Raw genomic sequence first — 17,904 nt, 5'->3', positions numbered from 1 at the left:
CCTGGACATTCTTCGGAAATTATGTCAGCAATTCTTGCAGGAATTTCTCCAGGAAATCCTCTACGGGTTTCCACGAAATTCTCCAGGAATATTTTCATGAATTATCAGGGATTGCTCCAGACATTCCTCCAGAAATTCCTCCAGGGATTCCTCCACGAATATCTCCAGGGATATTCCCAGAGATGCCTTCAGGGTATCCTCCAGAAATACCTCCACGGGTTCTTCCAGGAAATCCTCAACGGATTTTTTTTAGAAATTTCCACAGCAATTCCTCTGGAGATTTCTTAAGGAATTCTTCCAGAGGTTGCTCCAAAAATTCACCCAAGAAATTTCTCCAGGAATTCCGGCTGGGTCTTATCCAAGAATTCCTCTAGGAATTACGCCCGGAATTTGTTAAAAAGTATCTCCAGGATTCTCGCTTGAAATTTTATTCAAGGATTCCCCCAGAGATTCTTTCAGGAATTGATTCGAGAATTCCTCAAGGGATTTTTTTCAGAAATAGAAAAATAATAGAAATAGAAACTTCATAGAATCCCTCTGGAGATTCCTCTAGAAATCCACCCAGTAGTTCTTTCAAGATTTCTCAAGCAATTCTCACAGAAATACTTCAAGGAATTCTTCCAGACATTCCTCCAGGATTTTATCCAGGAACTTTTTCAGAAACATCTCCAGGAGTTCTTCCAGAAAATATCCCAGGAATTTCTTCAGGAATTCCTCCAGGAACTGCTCCTGGACATTCTTCGGAAATTATGTCAGCAATTCTTGCAGGAATTTCTCCAGGAAATCCTCTACGGGTTTCCACGAAATTCTCCAGGAATATTTTCATGAATTATCAGGGATTGCTCCAGACATTCCTCCAGAAATTCCTCCAGGGATTCCTCCACGAATATCTCCAGGGATATTCCCAGAGATGCCTTCAGGGTATCCTCCAGAAATACCTCCACGGGTTCTTCCAGGAAATCCTCAACGGATTTTTTTTAGAAATTTCCACAGCAATTCCTCTGGAGATTTCTTAAGGAATTCTTCCAGAGGTTGCTCCAAAAATTCACCCAAGAAATTTCTCCAGGAATTCCGGCTGGGTCTTATCCAAGAATTCCTCTAGGAATTACGCCCGGAATTTGTTAAAAAGTATCTCCAGGATTCTCGCTTGAGATTTTCCCAGGAATTCCTTCAGGGATTTCTCCAAGAATTCTTCCAAGGAATTTCCCAAAAAATCATCTTGGATTTCATCTAGGATTTCCTCATGAGATCTCTTCGGAAATTTCTCTAGGTATTACTCCCATAATTTATGCAGGAGACTTTCGAAAAAATTTCCAGGGATTCTTCTGGAAATTCCTCTAGGGACTCTACAGGGCTTCTTCCAGACATTCCTGTAGAAATTTCACCAGGAATTCATCCAGGAGAAATTCCACTAGCGAAAAGTATTGGAAGATAATTTAAAAGGGATGCATTAAGGAACCGGGAAATTCTAGGTTTGCCTTCAAAGTTCATAATTTCCAAAAGATTTCAGCTATAATTTCTTATGATTGTTTTGTAGACATTTACAAAATAAAAAAAACGGAACAAAATAATGCACGAGTAAATAAAAATCCTTAATGTGAGCTTTTTTTTTGTATTGATAAAAATACAACAGCGTGACAGCTGAAAAATTAAAAAATGCTTTAAGAATATAATGTTATTATATTTAATTTCATCGTGTTGCGTTTAGTTATAAAAGCTAGTAGGTAAAAAATTGCTAAGGGTGCTTGCACCCCCCCCCCCCTGACCGAAAAGCTGGCTACGCCCTTGGTTTACAGCATTTTTGAACTCGGTAAGCTAATGATCATTTTTAGTGTAGAATCTTGTCCTGAGTTCGAAAACGTGAAGGAAAAAAATACAGTAGAGCGGACATTTTTTCGACGAAATTTGAACATTCTACAATAATGTATGGAGAAAAGGCACTTTAAACTGGAATGGATTACCGTCTACCACCGTTGGATTGAACGACGCCTCATGCAAATCAATGAGGTTCATTTTTAATTTGAACTTCTAGTAACCCTGTGGGCATCGAAAAACACACTGATGGTAACTCTTTTTGCTGTTTTGTTTTCTTTCTACGTTCCGTTTCACCCCGTTCCATGAGCAGTATGACGTTTGAACCATTTTTAGTTTGAACGATGTGCAGATTAGAGGGGGTCAAATTGAAAAGTGTTCAGATTAGATGCGGTCAAACCAACGGGGGTAGACGGTATTCGAGTGCTGGGTGGGAACTGAACTTCTCATTCGTAAATTAACACAGCTCATATTATACCTATATTCTAAGCTTTCTGAAATTTTGAAACGTTTTGCCAGAACCAGTGCTGAAAATTTCATTTCGTCATATCTAAATTCAACCACCTACAGCTCATTTTAGTAGCTGAACCTGAGAATATGGTATATGAAGAAGTTGTGCGGCTAGTTCAGTTCTGCAAAAAAGTCACGGAAAAACTGCTATTTTTCGAATTTTTAAGGTAAATGTCACGGACTACCTTCGAAAAATGCCAAATGATATTCACCGTGAAAATCATTGGCATTTTTCGAAGGTAGTCCGTGACATTTACCTTAAATATTCGAAAAATAACGGGTTTTCCATGACTTTCTTGCAGAACTGAACTAGCCGCACAACTTCTTCATATACGATATTCTCAGGTAAAGCTTCTAAAATGAGCTATAGGTGATTTAATTTAGATATGACGAAATGACTTTTTCAGCACTGGCCAGAACTTTATTTCATTCAGCAATTTAGCAAAATCACTGTACCAACCTATAGAGCGTACTTGGAGAAATCTGTCAGAAGCCGTCATACAGGAAAATGTAGGTACCAAAAGATTCGTGAAAAAAATTCTTGCAAGGAAAACATTGGAAAAATATAAAAAAAATACAAAAAAAAATATGGAGGTATCTCTAAAAAACCCTTGAAAACCTTAATAAAACGATACAGACCTGATACAGACTTTCTCTAGGAATTCTTAAAATAATGAGCATGAATTGTTGCTTGTTGAACAAGGTTCAGTCAACACCAGCACCGAAGACAGACAAGCTGGAGACCCTAATTAGTTTTGGACTTGCCATTTAAAATCTGTGCAGCAACCTGCAATCAATGGGGATAGAGGCGCACCTGTCGAACCCCACTCTGCTACAGGAACTGGTAGATAAGCTGCCTACCAACTTGAAACTGGATTGAGCCCTGCATCAGCGTCAACTGGCAATCGTAGACCTGAGCTCGTTTGGCAACTACATGTCAACGATCGTCTTTGCTGCTTCAAAGGTTTCTGTTGGATCGGGACCAGCGAGAATGTTTGTAAAGCCAAAGGGGACGGAGAAAGGCTTTCTGAATGCTCATTCTACTGAAGAAGTGGGCAACAACGACCGAGAAGAGCGAAAGGGAAGCAGCGCAGGACAGACGAGGACTCCATACACCCCTAAGCCGTGTCCGGTTTGTAAGAAAGAACCGCATACGGTGAAGGACTGCCGCGGTTTCCTGAAAGCAACTATCGACGACCGCTGGAAGTTAGTTCACCAGGCGAACCTGTGCAGGCGCTGCTTGATTGGTCACGGCAAATGGCCATGTAAAGCAACAGTGTGCGGGATGGACGGATGCGAGCTACGTCATCATAGGCTGTTGCATCCGGGAAGAATAATCGTCGAGCGCCAAGGATCAGCCCAAAGTAACTGCTCTGGTACTGTAGGTGTTCACCGTCATCAGTCTCGTCCCACACTTTTCCGAATCATTCCGGTCACCGTTCATGCGAATGGAACATCCATTCGTACGCTAGCGTTCCTCCACGACGGCTCTTCCTACACGTTGGTAGAGCAGGACCTCGCGGATGAACTTGGCGTTACTGACGCCACTGTGCCTACAATGGACAAGTGGAATAACAAGGACGGAAGCGAACTCTCGACTGCTGCAGATTGAGGTATCAGGTCATCAGGTGTCGACGCCAACCAGAAGCACATCTTGGAGGATGTACGAACAGTGGAGAAACTCGATCTTCCTCCGCAATCGTTGCGATATATAGAGCTAGCGGACAATTACGAGTACCTGCGGGGTCTTCCGGTGGCAAGCAACGACAGCACGGTGCCGCGTATTCTAATTGGCGTAGACAACGCCAATTTACTGGTGACGCTCAAGAAAAGGGAAGGGAAGAAGTTCGAACTAGTTGCCACCAAAACTAGGCTTGGATGGACGATCTACGGGAACGTGGAAGGATTTGGCGAGCCATCCCATCGACTTCTACACATTTGCGCCCAGTCAGCTGACGAAGATCTTCACGAAACGATCAAGGAGTCCTTCTCGATCGAAAGTGTCGGCGTCGCAGTTGCAACGAGAATAGAAGCAGAAGACGACCGACGGGCCCGTGCGATTATGGAGAAAACGACCATTCGCATGCCATCTGGAAGATTCCAGACTGGTCTCCTATGGAGGAATGACTACTTCGAGTTTTTGGACAGCCGGACTATGGCAGAACATCGTCTCAAATGTTTGGAGCGGCGACTTGGTAGGAACCCCGAGCTGTATAACAACGTGCAAGCAGCAAATCAAGGATTACCAACGTAAAGGATATGCGCACGAGTTAACCGAAGAGGAGGCGAACAACAGTGATCCTCGACGGGTGTGGTATGTGCCCTTAGGTGTTGTGACAAACCCGAACAAACCAGGCAAAGCACGGGGTAGTTTGGGATGCCGCAGCTAAAATTGAAGGAATATCGTTCAACTCCATGTTGATGAAGGGTCCAGACTTGACTGCGTCGCTCACAACAGTGCTATTTCGTTTCCGGCAACGACAAATCGCCATCGCAGGTGACATCAGGGAAAGGTTTCACCAGATCCAAATTCGTCCACAAGATCGTCAATCACAAAGATTTTTATGGCGAGATGAACCTGGTAAAACATGCAAGGAATACGTCATGGACGTGGCAACCCTCGGGTCGACCTGCTCACCTTCGTCGGCCCAATACATCAAGAACAAGAACGCTGAAGAGTGGAGCGAACAGTATCCGGAGGCAGCGGGAGCCATCATAGAGTGTCATTACGTGGATGACTATCTGGACAGTTTGGATTGTAAGGAAGAAGCTGTTCAATTGGCGCTCGATGTGAAGACCGGTCATGCTAAGGCCGGGTTTGATATCCGGAATTGGCTGTCAAATTCAGAGTTGGTCGTTCAACGGGTCGGGATCCGGGCCAGCAGAATACGAATAGTTTCACATTCGGCAAAGGATCGGAGACTGAAAGGGTGCTGGGAATGAGTTGGACACCGAAGGATGACTCTTTCACTTTCGCTGTGAATTTTCGGACCGACATCCAATCGTTGATCAGTGGAACGAGCGTGCCAACCAAAAGGCAAGTTCTACGTGTCGTCATGAGTGTTTTCGACCCTCTGGGATTAGTCGCGGTATTCGTGATCCACGGAAAGTGCTTGGTGCAAGACATTTGGCGGACCAAAATTGGTTGGGATAATCCCATTCCCGAGAAACTCCACGAAACTTGGCGTCGATGGATTCAAGTTTTTCAACAGCTACCTCAACTCGAACTACCGCGGTGCTACTTTCCAAAATACAGTGTCGGTAGTCTTCGGAGTCTACAGCTTCATGTGTTTGTGGATGCCAGCGAGACGGCCTACTCTTGCGTCGCTTACTTCCGGATTAAAGATCAGGAAAGGGGATTTCGATGCGTGCTTGTTTTGTCGAAGACAAAGGTAGCTCCGCTCAAGCCACTGTCAATACCGCGTTTGGAGCTCCAGGCGGCGGTCATCGGTACACGATTGATGAAGTCCATCCAGCAGCGCCACACGCTGCCTGTCTGCCGACGGGTTATTTGGAGCGATTCAAGGACCGTCTTGTCATGGATCCAATCGAATCAACAAAATTACCGGCAGTTTGTTGCGTTTCGGATAAGCGAAATCTTAGACGAGACCAAATTGAAAGAATGGAGATGGATTCCATCGCGCCTCAACGTTGCTGACGAAGCGACAAAATGGGGAAACGGGCCAAACCTACGCGAGAACAGCCGATGGTTCTGTGGGCCAGAGTTCCTCTGCAAAGAAGAATCGGAGTGGCCGAAACAGGAGCTCCCGGAAGCTGATACAGCAGAAGAACAACGGCCAGTGCACGCGCACCACAGCGGCAGTGGAACCAGTCGTCGACTTCAAAAGGTTCTCCAGTCTTCAACGTTTGGTTAAAACCGTTGCTTATGTGCGCCGTTTTATCGCTGTTTCTAATAAAAGATTCGTTGCTGAAGTTCCTGCGTCTGCGATATTGTCTCGACAAGAGATTCAAAAAGCGGAGTTTACGCTATGGCGTTGGGTTCAAGCAGAAGTCTACTCTGACCAATTGTATACACTTCGTGTCAATCAGCAACTAGAATCCCATGAACATAGAAAATTTGAGAAAACCAGTCCACTACGTAAGCTATGTTGCTTCATAGACGAGGCTGGAGTTATTCGGTTGGATGGTCGATTAAGAAACGCTCCACATGCATCATATGCAGCAAAACTTCCGGTAATTCTGCCTAAGAACCATCCTTTTACTGGATTGCTCGTCCTATCGTTCCATCAGCGATTCGCACACGGAAATGGCCTAACAGTGCTCAATGAAATACGCCAAAGTTTCCACATCTCTAGCCTTCGGATAATGATTCGACAGGTTGCAGAACAGTGCGCATGGTGCACTGTCTACAAATCCAGCCCACGATTTCCCAGAATAGCTCCACTTCCAGAAGTTCGGGTGACTCCTTACGTCCGTGCATTCACGTACATCGGCGTGGATTACTACGGGCCATTCTCGCAACGAGTTCGGAGATACGTGATGAAGAAATGGGTGATGCTTGTGACATGCCTTACGGTGCGAGCTGTGCATCTCGAGGTGGTCGGTAGCCAGTCAAACGAAGGCTGCGAGATGGCTATTCGTAGATTTATAGCGAGACGAGGAGCACCGCAGGAAAGTTTTAGCGATCAGGGGACTAACTTCATCGGCGCAAGCAGAGAACTGAGAGAGGAAATAGCCAGCATTAACAAGGACCTAGCTGAAACATTCACCAATGCCGATACCCAATGGCGCTTCAACCCGCCTGCTACGCCACACATGGGTAGGGCGTGGGAGCGTCTCGTGAGGTCGGTGAAGACGGCGCTGAGGACAATTTCAGCAGGAAGGAAACCGGACCAAGAAACGTTCTACATAGGTACGTGTATTGAAGTGGAATCTATTGTCAACTCCCGCCCGTTAACTGAAGTGCCGTTAGAATACGAAGATGGTGAAGCAAGTACACCAAATCACTTCTTGTTATTGAACTCCAGATTGACTCCAGAGGAGTGGTACAACCGCCTCAGCTTCCGATAGTCAACGGCGCAGCCCTAAGGATGAATTGGAATCAAATCCAACACCTTTTGGATCTGTTTTGGGCCGAGTGGATAAAAGAATATCTGCCTGTCATTAACTGTCGGTCGAAGTGGTTGACGGACGCCAAACATGTACAACCTGGAGATCTGGTTATGGTAGTAGACGCAGGATCGCGGAACAGCTGGAGGAAACGCGGTAAAATAGTAAAAATATACAAAGGAGCAGATGGCGTTGTTCGACGGGTTGATGTCCAGACAGGATTGCTGCAGAGGTCTGTTACAGCAGGTTTGGTGGTGCTCAAGATGATGAAGGACGGTACAGCTGGAGAAGGTTGCCAACAATACGGGTCGGGGAATTTTACAGAAACCGATCCCTCGGCAGCACTGCCACCAGTCGGTAAACTAGGTTCGTCCTCAATTTCAGAACGTCAGGGTGACAAATGAATGACACTCCTGACAAACTGTACACACAACAGATCGAATTGTCAAACGAAAAAACATTAAATTTGCACCACGCTACATTGAATTAGCTACACATACACTTGAAGATTGTAATTCAGTTTACTAGCTCCTTAAGTAAAATCAATTTTGTATGTGCCTCTCCTTGACCTGAAATAAGGTATCACTGCCAACAGGGTATCGTAGTGTTAATAAATAAATTACAAATTACAAAATTACCACGCGTGATTACTAAAATTAAATTGACCCTATATTACTATTATACAACAAACAAACACTTTGTAAGTACAATATGAAATGAACAGATGGAATAAATAACAAATAGACCATTAACGTTTATACAGGATAGTGACAGGACAGTTTTAGGTCTAGACATGGACAAATAAATAACGGAAAGGACTAGAACTTGTAAGTAGACATGGACGAACATTAAGACTGTTACATTAGGTACATTAATTACACTGAATTACAGCTTAAAGCATACTCCACTGCAACTTTTGGGAGAAAAAAAAATGCCGCCTGAAAATATGCGGAATGCGATAAAATGACACTGCTGTGGCGTTCTACCAGAAGCTCAATGCATCTGGCAACGGATTAGTATTGTGAACCCAAATATGTAGGGATGAAGACGGAAGTCTCTTAACCGACGAACGTGCGGTTAATGAACAGCATTCCGATGAGCACTCGAACGGCGTTGAAAACTAATGCCAACGGCTACGTCAGTATAGCAGAGGGCAGAAAAACTCCCACGCTGAACGAAGAACGAAAGCGCTAAACCAAGAAAGCAGTTCTTAAAGGATGATATCGCTGCTGAACTCATCAAGATGGGTCCAGAAAATGTTGCCACCTGTATCACTATATGCTAAATCCTCAAAAACTGCAGTGAATACAAGGTCCCAACGCATCACCTGTTCATCGTATTTTAAGCGGCATACGACAGCATCGTCGCACAGTGCTATGGAAAATCATGTACGAAAAATGCTTCCTTGGAAAGCTGACTAAACCAACGACAAACGGTGTGCAAAACTGCGTAAGGTTTGGATAAACTATCCTGTTTATTCGGATCTCGCAGCGGACTGCGACAAGGTGACGGACTCTCACGCCTAATCTTGAACATCGATCTTGAGAGTTCGCGTTTTCATCTTCTTCTTCTTAGTGGCTATACGTTCCCACTGGAACTTGGCCTGCCTCTCTTCAACTTAGTGTTCTTTAAGCATTTCCAGTTATTAATACACTATGCCCCAGGAAATCGAGAAAAGTTTCCGACCGTAACGGGAATCGAACCCGCCGTCTCCGGATTGGCGATCCAAAGCCTTACCACTAGGCTAACCAATGTGCAACGTGTTGAACAGTATTGTGCCTATATGAAAACGTTACAGATATCATGGATGATTTCGGATCAATAACGATCGCTTCTTCGTTTTAAATATAACTCTGTGCCATTTAATGGAATATTTAGGCGTGTGTGCCTTAACTCTGTTATCATGCATAAATTGTATAAGCCTTGTTGTAGTGTTTATATCGGATTTCATAACTAAATACTATTGTTCATTACTAGGTATATGTCAAGTTCAGCATTGTCTGCCCAAGAACGCCGACTATTCCCAATGAGAAGTCACTTTCTTACCTTAGAATACATCGTTCTAAAGTTGATCGCATCGTGTCAAGGATCCACCACCTGGAGGCACATCAGCTGCAAGCGCATATTGTTCTTAATCTGTTGAACGGTTTGCTGAATTCTGCAAAACGAGAAGAATGTAGAAATTTGAAGGAAATCTATAAAATCGATGTAAAGTCTTACTGTTCCTCACTGTCCGGGACTGGTGGAATGGCTTCCAGAGCCTCGACGAAAAAGGATCTGAAGGATAAATTGAAATGTTAAGTATAAACGCGTTACATTTGAAAACTGATACTCACTTCGCCGTTTCGTTACTGTAAACCCTGGCCGCATCACGTATCACATGGATGTCGACCTTGGCTTGTAGCGCTCCGTTGACGTTAAACTTCTGAACACAGGTCATTAGCCGGGCCAGTTCTTCGGCTACGGTTTGCACGATCGGCTGCAGCACTGGCCTCAACAGCACCGGCGAGATGGAGAAGATCTCCGAGTAGACGGATACCAAATTGTCGCAGCATTCGTGCGCGTACGGGCTCAGCTTGTCCGAGGCGCCAACCTGGTCCCACTGGAAGCGTCCGATGTACATGGAAGGTTCGATGGTGCCGACGAGCGGGTCGCTCTTGTGCTCCACGTACATGTCCAGCAGGCTGCTGAACAGGGTGTTCACCGTGGAGCGGGAGTTTTCGATGGCAATCGTCGGAACCGGGTAGTTGTGTCTGTGTAATGGAGAGGTGATTCGGTTATTGAAAGGTTCTCAAGTTGTTCGATAGCTCGTCATACTTGGTGAACATTCCGCCCAGTTTAGGGAAAAATATCTTATTGCAGTAAATGCAGTTGGACAGACAGCACAGCAGCCGTTGTTCCCAGGTGATGCTCGATCCCCAGCTTTTATCTCCGGACATCTGCTGCTGCAGGAGCGCCGCCGGAAAGCCTATCAACTGCGATAGCATCGGTGCCTGTTGGGGATCTTCGTCGGACCTTTGCAGGGCTAACGTTTCGATCACTCCACAGAACGTGCCCAAGATCTCTTGGAAGCGCTTGGACATTTCCCGTTGGCCGTCCGAGTGGGGTTCCAGCAGAGATGTTTCACGCACTTCCGGTGTGAGACAGAGCGTTTGGGCGTCCTCGATGGCCTCAGTCAGGATCTCCTCCAGCTTGGAAGGCTACGGAAAAACGAAATGATTGATTTAATGCAATTGAGCGCGATAAGTAAGGGCAACTTACCAATGCCGTTGCCCCGGCAAAATCCGGCACAGCGAACTCCCACAATTCCTTCTCGTGCAGCTTCTTTACCTTCTCGTTTGCCTTCTTCAGAATCGTCGAGAGACAGTATAGACGTAGTTCATCGATAAACTTGGACACAATATCCAGCGCTTCACCAGGCAAATCCAGCCGGATTAGGGTGGCGTAGGAGACCCTCACATAGCGCAGGCAATGCGGCAACCAAGTGATCAGATAGTTCAACGAAAGACTAGTGGCAGGCCAGGTTGGTAACCCTTTCATGCTTCCGGCAAGAAGTGACCGCTGGTTCCCGGAAGGGAGCAGGGCCGCCTTCAAGTACACACAAAACTGCTCAATCACTGTCAAGATGATTCGCTTGAAGTTGCCCGGCTTTGGTTGACCTGCTCCCCTTAGCTCTCCCGTAAAATAGGCCTGACCGAGACGCCATAAATCTGGCAACTGGCTTGCCGCAATTTCGGTCATTTCCTCACAGAACTGCACCCGATTGGGTGTGGCATTTGGATCCGCCCGTGATTTTGGTTCTGTCGGATTGGTTTCTTTATGGGTATACTGCTCGTACGTTTTCAGGAACGTGTCCTCAAGATACTTGGCTCGCGATTCAATAGCGTCCCAGGCTGGATCAGCAATTACCAACATGCTAGCAACGCTGGTCCCCGCTTGTTGAGCTTCCAAACTTATCAACGCTTTGACCAACTTCTTTTGCTGCTCAACGCCTTGCGGCATCTCCTTAACTTTGCTATGCAGCTGCTGCCGTATGTTGAGGATCTTCATATCCACCTCCTCAAGGACTTTCATGAATATCTACGGAAAAGAATTACCTTACACAATCTCGAATCAAACGCATTTTGGTTTGGTACACTTACCGGAACTTCCGTCTTCCCAAACAGGTTCTTCACCCTAGCGTAATCATTGACCACGATGTCAAACTCGTTCTTGGCGGCGCTTTTCTCCACCGAGTTCGGCAAGCAGAACAAAAACTTGTGCCGGGACAAAGCGGACAGCGCCGCCCTAGTAGCATCGGCCTTCTCCTTCCTGGCCAGCACATCCTTGAACAACTCCTGCGAAGCATCGATTGAGTTTGTGATCGCTTTCTCCAAATCCTTCACCTGATCCTTTCCGTGCAGTTTGCTATCCTGCGTTACTCGATCACGCAGTGCCATCAACGTGTCCAACTGGTCCATCACCGATCCGGCATTGGACTTCAGAAAGGACAGCTGCCCCTCCTTCTGGCTTTCCACCCGGCGTCTCAGATACGACAACCCAGCTTTCAGATCCTCAAACGACGTAGCATGATGGTTCTCCAACAGAAACCACCCCGGAAGAAAGTTCTCCTGCGACAAATCCCCGGACCCCTCCGGAAAAATATCTCGCAAATCTTCCGGAAACTTCTTATCATTCCCTTCGATAGACAGCCCCAGCGGATCTTCCTGGATGTACCCCGTCGGGGCTAACGATCGCCTTCCCCAAGCCAACGACTGCATTGGCGATTCCTCAATCCAAACCGCCGACTCCTTCATCGGACCAATCGTCTCATAATACGCCCGGAACTGCACCGTGCTCGTCCCGACGCCTCCCATCCGCGTCGTCACAATGATGTCCCCTTTGCCCTTGGCGGCACCGGTCCGAGCAATAATTTTCTTATCGGACTTCCACTCGGCCGACAGCAGGCAATCACAGCCACAGATGGTCAGTCCCACCAGATCGGACGCTTTGGACCCGAGGAATTCGCCCCGAATGGTGACTCGCGTTCCGGGAGGGCCCTCCTTCGGCGAGAGCCCCGTCACGACCGGGCGGTTGGGGTTGACCATTGCTGAGTGCACTCACTTTATTTACCTCGAGGAGGACTTTATTCTCACTTATCGAAAGAATTTAAGTATTATCACAGGGAAATAACCGATTTTTAATCAAAAATTGCGATTACACTCACTTATCCTCGAAAATTTTGTAAACTTTCACGAAAAAAAAAACGTAAACAAAACTGACGATCAGCGAGTTGTCATGCAATTTACCCGGCACTGAAAAGGGAAACTGAGCACGAAAAGCTTGCATACAAGCTTGTTAAGGTTGTTAAGGACTGCAGATTGAATCGGAATCCGCTACCCCGCTACTGCGCGGTCGTCACGCAAGGAATGCGTTCAACAGCGTCAGCTGGGCCGTGCCAGAGAAAATAGGTAGAGAAGCGAAGAGTGAACAGCCGCCTGAACGGCAACACCATTAGGGAACGTTCAAAAATTACGTCCAACATTTGGGGGAGGGGAGGGGGTCTAGAAAAGTGTGACAGTACGTGTATTGGGTATCCACTTATCCGCGATCGGTAATGACGGCGGCGGGCACAACCAACCGATTCGAATTTTGACGTTTCGTGGAGATCGCAATCGGTTAGCGCTACCGATCGGTGGGTGAAGGGGTGAGGAGGAGAATGAAACTGTTTTGACTTTCCCCCAAGAAACGTCAAATTCCAAACCGGTTGGATATGCCCGCCGCCGCCATTACCGATCGCGGATAAGTGGATTAGCCTGTGCATGCCGGCGGGATCGACATACGAATGACACTAATGAGTGGAGCTTTTTTATCGACCATTTAAAGCTTTTGACAGTGTTCGACATTCGATCTGGCTAAAGTTTAATTCGACCGTTATTTTTTTTATTCAAACCAGCTTTTATGGTTGCGGTAAACAGAAGCATTTCTGATTCCTCCGTCTCAATTGCAAGTGATTGCAAGATTCTTTGTAAAAGTGTTTTGAATGGCGGGGAAAGATTTTTCAAACCCCCGAAATTAATGTATTTGGAATATATTACTTATTGGGAAAATTTATAGATTATGACGCTAAAAATTTAAACGTCTTATTTTTGGCGTAGGTGTATTGAAACTATCGCCAATAAAACGCATACATATTTAAATGCCATAATTAATCATTATGTGAAACAAACGATTTTCTTCTTGTCTCACCCAACGCATCTACAATGGGGGACCATTAGAATTGTTCTATTGTTATACTTGCCGTAACTGCTTTTAATTACGGAAAGAACATAACGATTGATTATGGCATTTAAAATCAAAATATATTTTTTTTTTTCAATCTCGATTTAAGTTTGAAAAAAATCAGATAAAGAATGAAGCATCGAAAAATTATTGAAATTTAGAGATTAGTTTTCAAACTTACTAAAAATGTCGCGCAAATAACGGGACGCTTGGGGTGAGTGATTTCTAAAGAGTGAATCACTGACCAATTTATGAGTATTTTTTTGTAATTTGACGGCTTTAGCAAGTCAGAAGAAAATTGTTTGTTTCACATAACGATTGATTATGGCATTTAAATATGTATGTGTTTTATTGACGATAGTTTCAATACACCTACGCCAAAAGCATCATAATCTATAAATTTTTCCACACGCTAAAACTGCTCAGCACTAAAATGTGTAAGACCTACTCATAAATGCATAATTTCCATACCGCTCATAATATGTGTAAGAGTTATACCGTTATACATTCACAAAATATGCTCGTACACTATTCTAGATGCGAAATGGCTATATTTTTTGGTTCGCCAAGGTCACTTGGAAACCTAGTTAGATTGCCATACAAAAAATTGAAACTTTAACGATTTTATAGACGCTGGAGCAGATTTTCTGAATGTGTAACTCTTACACATTTTATGAGTGGTATGGAAACTATGCATTTATGAGTAGGTCTTGCACATTTTAGTGCTGAGCGGTTTTACTGTGCAATAAGTAATATATTCCAAATACATTAATTTCGGGGGTTTGAAAAATCTTTCCCCGCCATTCAAAACACTTTTACAAAGAATCTTGCAATCACTTGCAATTGAGACGGAGGAATCAGAAATGCTTCTGTTTACCGCAACCATAAAAGCTGGTTTGAATAAAAAAAATAACGGTCGAATTAAATTTTAGCCAGATCGAATGTCGAACACTGTCAAAAGCTTTAAATGGTCGATAAAAAAGCTCCACTCATTAGTGTCATTCGTATGTCGATCCCGCCGGCATGCACAGGCTAATAGGAAAAGTGCGCGACAGAGGGGGGAGGGGGGGTCTAAAAATCCCGAAAAACGATGGACGTAATATTTGAATCTTCCCTTAGTGCGACTCATACTTTTGATGAGGCACCATACAGCAGCGGCTCATACAATTTAGAGCACATACTATTCATGCGCTAATTTGCCTGCGTAATCGGGTATTGGTTGCATATACTTTGGATGTGGTTTGGCACATATGTGTGAAGAATTAGCATTAAGTTAAAATTCACAAATACAAAAAAAAAACTAAAAACAAACCTCCGTGCTAGGATGGATATTTGCCATTAAGTATGAGGCAATTTTCCTGAGTGTACCTATTTTCTCTGGGCCACACCAAGCCGTGAAAGTCTCTATAATAAAAATAAATCAGCCAATCAATCAAAGAGAGCCTATAGACCTGTCGGATCGAATGAGAGCGTCTAACTGAGGTTTGAGAGCATATATTTCGTAGTGCTCCAAAACTGAAAAGCGAACTGAGGTTACAAATTTGCTGACGACGAATAAAGCTTATTATGTATTGCTTACAATGGATCACTAAAATAACTAGAACGGCCGCTTTGGAATGAACAGATAGCGCCACCGTAGTTTTGTGTGTAACATAACTCGTCTACTGTCACAATGCAAATGTCCGCAAAGTGGCGCTTTTGTTTACATGCGGCGAATGCTAGAAAAGTTGGCTTCATTGATCCATTCAGTGGGCTCATAAATTTACTTTTCGAACCCGACAAACTTCACAAATCGGCGGATCTTATTGTGAGTCGACAATCTAATAATAACATGAAGATTAGTTCAATCTGACTTAACCCTTATGTGTCCGACAGGGTACCCGGGTACCCAGTGCCCATTTGAAAAGCACGGTGTAGATAAAAGCAAAAAAATTGTCGGACACATAACGGTTAAATTCACTTGGGAATAAATTATGAACCGCATGTACTACAATTACGAACTAAACTAGGAACGGTAAAACACCTGTAACTTTCGTTTTCTGCTACGCGATTGAACGATCTTCACATTTGTAATCTCCGCGATTGAATATAGAACTAGATGCTTTGAGGTAGACTATTCAAGGGACCCGCTTTCTAAAACCAATGACAATAGAATACGAAAGATCGTAGAACCCAAGCGCCTTTTGGCGCGTTTATGATTATCATACAAGAGGTACCCCCTGCTGCTCGGTGCGCATGCGATAGTTGGCGGGCAGTGCGGCCAATTCTGCGGACATCCTTCCCCGGGTGCATCCTGGCGGTAGCCAAGACTGCACGATCAGAATCCACGTCGAGCAGCACGAACTTTGCCACTGGGCGCCGTATCATACCTCCGGAAGTCCGCACCATTGCCTGACGAACTCTACCATCTACGCCTGCGGTCGTCTGCTCCACACGTCCACGCACCCAGCTATTGCGTTCACCGTCGTTTACGATCAGCACAAGGTCGCCTTCACGTAATTGCCGTACCTCCTCGAACCATTTCGGTTGTCGTCTAATCACCGGTAGATATTCCACGATCCAACGGTGCCAGAAAGGGTCCAACTTCAGCTGGATATACTCATGCATGTCCTTCAGACGGTGCGCTGACTGAGAGTGGTTCGGAACTTGATTGCAACGACTTGCTCCACTGGATGACCCCATGATGAAATGGTTTGGAGTCAACGTCTTCATTACTCTCTTGACGGATTGCACTAAACGTTCCCATGCACCCCCCATGTGTGGCGCACCTGGAGGTATGAAGGGAGATATGAAGGTCCACTTAGTCGCTGAGTTGGTGAACGTTGACGACAGTCCCTGGCTTATCTGCTCTCGTAACAGCCGTTCTTTCCGTTGTCCGTAATGAATTCGTCTGGAGATCCTCGCCGTCCAACGAAGCGTCGCACGCAGGACATACAGGACGATGTTGACAAACTGAATGCTACTTCGAGGTGAACTGTGCGCGCGTACGGTCAGGCAAGTGAACAGAGCTATCCACCTCTTGACGTTAGATCTCCAGAGCTTTTACGAACAACAGTCCAAAGTAATCCAACCCGGTGTTGGTAAAAGGTCGTGCATGAACTGCTAATCGTGCTGCTGGTAATGGCGCCATCGGCGGAATACTGGGTCGAGCCTTGCGAAGCCTGCCCAACAAGCAGCCACGTACCACCTTCTTTACCAATGGCCGAAGGTTGGAAATCGCGTACACTTGTCGAGTCTCATTGACGATCGTTTCGGCGTTGGCATGTCGATATTTCCGGTGATATTTCTCCACCAATAGTTTAGTCACCCAGTGTGTCTTGGGTAGAATCACCGGGCAACGCATGTTACGTGAAACGCCGGGCACTGCTCCAATCCTGCCATACTGGCGTAGCAATCCGTCTTCGTCGAGTACTGGAACTAGCTGATATAGCTGACTGTGTTTCTCGATTGACTTGCGATCATTGAGCGGTAGATCCACATTTCGCTGCATAACTGTCATTTCGTCGGGAAATGCTTCCCACTGGACAAGCTTGAGTATATTGATCTCCGCTGCTAGCAGCTCATGATGTTGTAGTATCGCTCTCCAGCATGGTCCAACTCGTTTCCCTTTCACCGCATTGTGGAGAAAACGACGAACGTAGGCTATGGCCCGACGCAGATTGTCCCATGATTCGCCTGGATCGTGTGACCATCTTGTACGAACTTTATAAGACGCGTCCCGAGCACGCAAGCTTGCAATTCGAGCCTTGGAATAGACATAGGTATGAGGGGTGCTACCTTAGCCTTGCCAGCTACCAGTGGTCTGATCTAGGTCCGTGGTACGTAGGTAAACTGCGCACGCGTACGCTGTTGGGCTTGCGTCGACAAATACGTGAAGCACTGCATCTGCATATGTAGCTTCGGTAGCGCTGGGAAAATAGCTCCTTGGAATCTTCACTGTGGAAACGAATCCGATCATTTCCACCTATCTTCTCCAACGTTCATACTGCTGATCGCCGATAGGTTCGTCCCAACCCGATCCGAATCGCCACAGGTCTTGAATAAGGACTTTACCGTAAATCAAGCAACCCAAGGGGATCGAAAAGAGTCATGGTACAGCGAAATACTTGTCGTTTGCTCGGTGTTTCTACGCTGTCAATGAGCTCTCGCACTTCTTCACTCATGCGAGTTGAGAAGCACAGTTCTTCCGACGAGGGTTTCCACAGCATACCAAGAACTCGTTCTGTAGATTCACCTCCACCAAAGCGGAAG

The 17,904-nt window shown here is 45.5% G+C and overlaps 2 protein-coding genes across 2 annotated transcripts; both read right to left on the bottom strand.

Moving 5' to 3' along the window:
• Positions 1-9,223: 9,223 nt before the first annotated feature.
• Positions 9,224-12,492, bottom strand: LOC109412869 (exocyst complex component 2). Its single transcript, XM_019686509.3, has 6 exons — positions 11,535-12,492; positions 10,654-11,472; positions 10,210-10,592; positions 9,729-10,145; positions 9,613-9,669; positions 9,224-9,550 (listed from the first exon to the last, which is right to left on the bottom strand). Exons 1-6 carry the CDS (start codon positions 12,477-12,479, stop codon positions 9,475-9,477), a joined length of 2,697 nt encoding a protein of 898 aa, XP_019542054.3. The 5' UTR covers positions 12,480-12,492; the 3' UTR covers positions 9,224-9,474.
• Positions 12,493-15,854: 3,362 nt separating this feature from the next.
• Positions 15,855-17,152, bottom strand: LOC134288290 (uncharacterized). The gene is made up of 3 exons (XM_062852672.1): positions 16,704-17,152; positions 16,023-16,627; positions 15,855-15,946 (listed from the first exon to the last, which is right to left on the bottom strand). Exons 1-3 carry the CDS (start codon positions 17,150-17,152, stop codon positions 15,855-15,857), a joined length of 1,146 nt encoding a protein of 381 aa, XP_062708656.1.
• Between the last annotated feature and the right edge of the window lie 752 nt (positions 17,153-17,904).

The sequence above is a fragment of the Aedes albopictus genome, chromosome 1 (assembly GCF_035046485.1).
Source record: "Aedes albopictus strain Foshan chromosome 1, AalbF5, whole genome shotgun sequence".
Lineage (NCBI taxonomy): Eukaryota > Metazoa > Arthropoda > Insecta > Diptera > Culicidae > Aedes > Aedes albopictus.
The sequence above is the reverse complement of the archived record's forward strand: the minus strand, read 5'-3'. Positions and strand labels throughout refer to the sequence as shown.